The 7,217-nt window shown below is 45.1% G+C and overlaps 1 protein-coding gene across 1 annotated transcript in view; it reads right to left on the minus strand.

Moving 5' to 3' along the window:
- Positions 1-3,765: 3,765 nt before the first annotated feature.
- Positions 3,766-7,217, minus strand: part of LOC134060083 (nuclear factor 1 B-type-like) — a 121,737-nt gene continuing 118,285 nt past the window's right edge. The window contains 1 exon segment of the mRNA XM_062516684.1: positions 3,766-4,363. Coding sequence (XP_062372668.1) covers positions 4,231-4,363 — 133 coding nt within the window. The 3' untranslated portion in view covers positions 3,766-4,230.

Raw genomic sequence — 7,217 nt, forward strand, 5'->3', positions numbered from 1 at the left:
GTGCACATATAACAGGGTGGCTTCTTTTTTTTTGTTTAATTAAAATCAGAATAAACGTCAGGGTGAGGGAGGAGAAGGGAGGCTTGACTTGAGTTGTTGATTTCTATTGTTTGTTTTTATTTGTTGTTGTTGTTTTTTATATATAAATGATTGGTTGTTAGGCATCTGTGGGACGGTACTACAGAAGTCCATTCACAGGATCGAGTGCATACGTTTACGTTTCCTGTCTCTGCAACTGATTAAGATTTATACAGAAGCTTCACAATTGACCTGGGAAGTGAGGACATCTAAGCGTTTGTTCTTTTTCTACATTTTCACTGTTTGTTCGTTCGTTCGTTCGTTCAGGACGTTTTGATTCATATCCAGAAGGGGGCGCTAAGGGGAAGACGAGCGGCTGTCTGCTTTTTGTTCGAGTGAGCCGAGGTCCTCCCGGCCGACGGTAGGAGCTCAGATCTCCGTCTCGGTGAGGACCGGAGCTTATCGTAGCTTATCTCAAAACGTGAAGACGTTAGAAAAGAAACCCTGACCAACACTAAAATCACAGCTCTTTCTCACGGGTCGCGATTCCGCTCGTTTTGACTGGCAACTGCAATACAACGTCAGTTGGATGACTGCAGTGGGGTGGGGGGTGGGGGGCAGCAGGGGGGGTCGGGTGGGCTGGTGGTGGTCGTGGGATTTAAGGGGGTGCGTTGAAAAGGTAGCCTCTCTCCAGCTGATTGTGACAAATCTCACACACTCTCCAAGTGTGTAAGGGTGATTGTAGCGCATTCATAACAAGTCACTTCGTAGTTGTTTATTTTAAGGCATCTACTTGGGAATTGCATATAGGTACTCACAATATGCAGATACGATATCATAAGTTAAGGATAGTGTTCTCACCTTTTGAAGACACAGTGGTGACCCAGAGGCCAGGGTAGGAGCAGAGGCCAGTTACCAACGAACGAGCGAACCACCTCCAGTGGCCAAGAAAGACCTCAACTAGCTTTTGCCAGGATGTTTGCATATCCATCGCCACGGTGATGAGTTGTCTGATTAGCGTGTCTAAGATGGTGGCCGTGTGTTTTGGTGACCTATCCTGCGTTGCCTTGTTTGTTTGTTTGTTTGTTTGTTTGTTTATTCCGGTGCGTTCTACAGGTAGTGTAGTAGTCTAGAGTCGGTCACTCTCTGCTCTACGCTGACGTCTCTCAGTAATGATTGTCTCTCTCAAGTCAAGCCTTCTCTCCCATGGACATGAGCCTGGTCAAGATCGTGAGCTGGCACCCTGGGTTGAAACGTTTGAAGAAGGAGCCAGTTTGCTTTTTTTTCTCTTTCTTTCTCAAAACATCGTCGTCACAGTAGACAGATCAGTGACTCTGCAGCCATATTAGCTACTAACCCTGGCTTTTTTCTTAACAGCCGCACTGCAAATGTAGGAACAAACGAACAAAAAAGAGCAATTCCTCCCCTCACCACAAATACCAAACAAGACCCTTCCACCCTCATCTACTCCGCTCAGCATACTAAAAACAGACCATGTCACATACTGCAGAAAAAGCAGTTCCCACTTTGGTCAATAAAAAAAAAAAAAAAAAAAAGGAAAACAACAACAACAATAGCAACAACAAACACCAACAACAACAACAATGACAACATCAACGTCAACAAAATAAATGTATTACATTATTGTCTATCTCCACGCTAGCTTCTAATAATCCACATAGCTATAAGCACTACCTACATAGGCAAAACTTGGTATTGCATAATTTTTTCAATAAATCTGACCAACTGCCCCCCTCCCTCCCCAATAATAACTGGAAGATAAAAAATAAAAACAAATGAACTATTTAAAATAAACAAAAATGAAGGGTTATTAGAAAAAAAAAAAAAAAAACACACCAAAAATACTGAAAAAATTATGCTGGTTGATTATACATTTTTAGAACGGCAACTATAGACAGTCTTGATATGCACTGTAAATGTGATATATAGTAAATGAAGTTAAAAATCAACAATGTCAACAATTTCATCCAGAGTACAAAATATTTCTTATCGTAAAAATGTTAATTTTTTTCTTTTTTTGTCTAAAATGGTAATAAATGCAGCAAAAAACAAGTGTAGTGACCCAGATACCAACAGACTCTGCGGCGCCCCCTAGGGCTAAGACGTGGCCCACATTCAGCCCGATTCCGGCCCAGGCTTTGCCTCAGAGTCTGCCACTGTCCAGGGATGTCATCTCTATATTCAAAGGCAAGGCACGTAATGTGGACTATATATTTTCGTGCAAATTAAGATTATTGGAAAGATTAGTTATATAAATATATCTGGATTGGAGAGGCAGAGGCAGAGGCCAGTGACGCCTGCCATGCACCGCGGATTACTGTAGCCACTTTATCTATTCATGTGTTTATTCATTGAGTTAGTGTGAGAGACAGAGACAGAGAGAGAGAGAGAGAGAGTGCAACCCTTTCTGGCTCTGATGATCTGGACTAGCATGCAGCCAACTCACTCCCATTTCAATAAGGGGTGGATAAGTGCAGGAGTAATCAGAACACACACACACACACACACACACACACACACACACACACACACACACATACATATACATACATCTGCAAACAAATGCTTGCATATGCACACATATTCACATACACACATTCTCTCTCACACACACACACACACACACACACAAACACACACGCACACGCACACAAGGCGTTCTTTAAATGAGCTCAATAGCCTGTGTTCTACTGCTCGTCTTTCCATTGCTTATTTTTTCTGCTGCATTTCATATTTTTTTTTTTTTAGCTTTTTTTTTACTCTCTGTAAACAGTAGCTTCATAAGCCCACGGCCAAAAGATTCATGATTGCAAGGATGATCCCGGTGTGTCACCGCAAGCCATTTTTATACACAACATGTGTGTTTTTTTTCTTCTTTTCATATTTCACACTTCTCTTATGCCTGCTTATTTTGTTTTCTTTAATTTATTTTGATGTTGTTTTTTTGTCCTAAATAAATAGTGTTGTAATTGGCACTCCCCACCTCTAGGGGCGCTACTCTCTCATTTCTGTGTGTTCACACTGTTCTCTGCACCTGCCCAAATGGACGGGACTCAGTCACGGCCAATTGTGTTCCCCCATTTTCAGAATCGAGGATGCAAATTAAAAGTTCTTTTTTTTTTCTCTTTTAATGTTTCGTAGAAAAAAACCAAAACATGTATTCCCCCTTCCTTTAGAGTCTTAGGGCTGACAGACTGCGATAGCTTCCCTTCAGTATGATCATTCAATTGCACTTGCCTCTTCTGAGTCAGATCGCATTTTTTCTTTTTTGTCTTTTTTTCGTGTTTGTTTTCAGTCCTTTTTAAAGGAGATATCTGAATTGTTCAAAAGGGGGTCATGAACTTAACCTAATAATATAGGTTTCTTGTTTTTAACTTTCAGTTAGAGTTTAAAACTCTGTAGTGTACAAGTAATCGTTTTGAAAATAAAAAGGTTAAGTACTGGACCAAAACAAGATACAAGTACAGGTTCTGGAACAACATGTCTGCATCACAGTAATATGAAATTTCTACAGGAAAAAAAAAGGAAACAAAACAAAACAAAAAAAAAATATATAGAAACATTCAAATTTCACAAAGAAAAGATGTGTTTCTTTTGCCTCTGCAGAGAGGGGAGGTCTGCAGGCCTTCTGCAGGAGGTGAAGGATGACTTCGCTGGGTCTTCCCCCAAGATCTGACCCCCCCCCCCCTCTCCCCCCCCCCCCCCCCCCCCAAACAGCCAGACAGTCCATGTGAGAGCCAGCCCCGACACCTGCCCCGTAAACCAACACTAGACACTATCACGGTCAAAAAAATAAAGACAGAGATAGAGACTGGTGGACAGATTGAGAGATACTAAGAGAGAGAGATAGAGAGAAAGGAGCGAGAGACTGAGAGAGAGAGAGAGAGAGAGACAGAGAGAGAGACAGAGACTAGCGTGTCATGCAAACATTAAGGCATCTAAAGTTTTGTAAGGGGATGAGGGGAAACATCACAGTATTCTCAAAACACATCCGGGGAACGTCCTCACACAAAGACTGGCTGGCCAATGGGACCACACAGAGAAGGCTCAGTCCCGCCCCACTCATCTGTTCTTGGCCAATGGCCCCTGGGGAAGGCGGGGCCAAGGGCCAGTGGAGATTGTATAAGTGCTGCTTGCTGGTTTGTCCACGGACCTGTCAATCATCTCGGCTCTGGGCTCTGACCGGCCCTCTCAATTGCCCGTCTCAGCCTGGAGGAGGGCCTCACCAGTGAGGTTTATGCTGTAGTTCTGGACATTTGTTGGCAGAATCGGAGTCCCGTTCGACACTTGGAATGGAACCAAGCTCGCCCAGGTACCAGGACTGCTGAGAGAGAGAGAAAGAACGAAAGAAAGAGAACACGAGAAAGAGAGAGAGAGAGAGAGAGAGATAGAGAGAGAGAGAGAGGAAATATGTTTTGAGTCAGGTGTTCTCGAATATACTGTTTTTTTTTGTTTTCATTTAATTTTCTAAACAGATTGTTCACCTGGCCAGTTAGCCAATAAGAAAGTCAGTCCCAGCCACAGGCTGATGCTCTTTCGTAACAGAAAGTGAAAAACAGGGGAAAACAGTTTCATGCCTACAAATATAGTATTACAATTTAATATACAACTACTCAGTAAACACAAAAGATTTAGTTTGAGCTACAGTAAGAACATTTCTTTGTTTGTGTACAAACAACCAGTGTATGTTTATGTAGGAGAGCATATCCTGGAACATGTTGAGCATATCCTGGAACAGAAGGCAAGGTTGAGCATGAACAGCATGACATCATCCATGTGAGCACCAGGCCAGCTGACCGAGTGCATGTACGCATCACAACGACGTCACAGCTACGGAAGCAGGAGTTCCATAGGACTACCCATGTAAGCAGAGAACCGACACGGTGTTAGGGGAAGGAACTGGACTCTGTGTGTTGTGTGTTTTTCTGTGTGTGTGTGTGTGTGTGTACCGTATGTCTGTGTCTGTATGTGTGTGTGCGTGTGTATGTTTGTGTGTGTGCATGCTTGCGTGCGTGCATGTGCGTGCATGTGTGTGTATGTGCGTGCGTGCGTGTGTGTGTGTGTATTTGCGTGTGTGTGTGTACGACTGTGCGTGCCTGCATGTGTGTGTGTGTGATATGGGGTCACTGATCTAACGCAAGCATCTATGAGATCACATAGGGAGGCTACTGGAAGGCCTTTGTGAAGCATGCTGTGAAGGCTATACAAACTCTCTCTCTCTCCGTTTCTCCCCCTCTCCCCCTCTCTGTCTGTCTGTCTGTCTGTCTCTCTCTCTCTCTCTCTCTCTCCCCCCCTCTCTCTCTCTCCATCTCTCTCTCACTCTCTCTCTCTTGTGTTGGTCTCAACATCCGTTTTGTTAAGACATCCACATCACCCGCCGGCCCCAAGCATTGTGGGATAGACGATAGGGAACATGCATGCCACAAATGTTGTGTGTGTGTGTGTGTGTGTGTGTGTGTGTGTGTGTGTGTGTGTGTGTGTGTGTCCATGCTAATACCAAATCCTATATTGAACAAAATCCATTTACAGATCAATACACACACACAAACACACACACAAACACACACTCACAAACACACACACACACACACACACACACACACACACACACACACACACACACACACACACACACACACACACACACACACACACACACACACACACACACACACACACACACACACACACACACACACACACACAAACACAGAAAGGAGTGTGTTTCCCGTGCCTTGTGTGACATGCGGGAGAGAGCCGTTGAGAAAACAAGACAGTAATTGTTAATTGGAGGCTGCAACCTCTAACTGAGTTAAGCGCAGACAAACAACGACACAAACACCACACTGTTCACGGCTAGGGCTCACGCACGCACGCACGCACGCACGCACGCACGCACGCACGCACGCACGCACGCACGCACGCACGCACGCACGCACACACGCACACACACACACACACACACACACACACACACACACACACAGTTTCAAACTTCTGTTGCTTTTTCTTTTTAAATGAAAGGGTCAGGATAGTTGTGTGTGTGTGTGTGTGTGTGTGTGTGTGTGTGTGTGTGTGTGTGTGTGTGTGTGTGTGTGTGTGGTAACGTGGAACAATCAGGAGAGGAAGGGAAGAGGAGCATTTTAGTTCAGCAGTAAAACCTACAGAGAGGCTTAAACACACACACTGTCTGGGCCATACCCACACACACACACACACACACACACACACACACCACATGCACACACACTCTTCTTACAAATCTATTCCTCTCTCTCTCTCTCTCTCTCTCTCTCTCTCTCTCTCTCTCTCTCTCTCTCTCTCTCCCCTTTCCCGCCCCAGGCTTGCCAGAAATCATCTGACAGGAAATGAGGATTAAGTTTTTCCTACCTTGCTGAACAAAGAGAGCTCAGTGGAGGCAAACTCTATCCAGCAGCTCTCCTCTTTCTCTCCCTCTCTCTCTTCCTCCCTCTCTCTCTCTCCTCGCCTCTCTCTCCTCTCTTCCTCACGCTCTCTCTCTCTCTCCTCTCTTCCTCTCTCTTTCTCTCCCTCTCTCTCTCCAGCATCTCCCCATGCCTCTCTTCTTCTCTTCCTCTCTCCCTCCCTCTCTTCTTCTCTTCCTTTCTCCCTCCCTCTCTCTCCCTCGTTTAACTCCACTCTCCAGCTCTCAGTAAGGGCAGATTGTTCAGCCCCTGCTCTTTCTTTAATCCCCCTGCTCCTCCTGCTCTCTCTCTCCCTCCTACTTGTGCTTCCATTCTTGTCCTCCCTCTCTCTCTCTCTCTCTCTCTCTCTCTCTCTCTCTCTCTCTCTCTCTCTCTCTCTCTCTCTCTCTCTCTCTCTCTCTCTCGCTCTCTGTTCTGCTCTCTCTCTGTTTCTTTCTCACTCTCTCTCCCTTCCATCTACAGGCCCCTGGCCTCTACTGAGTACACACTAACAAACACACACACACACACACACACACACACACACACACACACACACACACACACACACACACACACACACACACACACACACACACACACACACACACACACACACACACACACACACACACACACACACACACACGGCACAGCACAGCAGCACTACCGCCCTCTAGGCCTACAAGTTACCAACCTATTGATCTCTCTCTCTCTTTCTCTGTGTGTGTGTGTGTGTGTGTGTTTGTCTTTGAG

Source organism: Sardina pilchardus, chromosome 16, assembly GCF_963854185.1.
Source record: "Sardina pilchardus chromosome 16, fSarPil1.1, whole genome shotgun sequence".
In the NCBI taxonomy this organism is placed as follows: Eukaryota; Metazoa; Chordata; class Actinopteri; order Clupeiformes; family Clupeidae; genus Sardina; species Sardina pilchardus.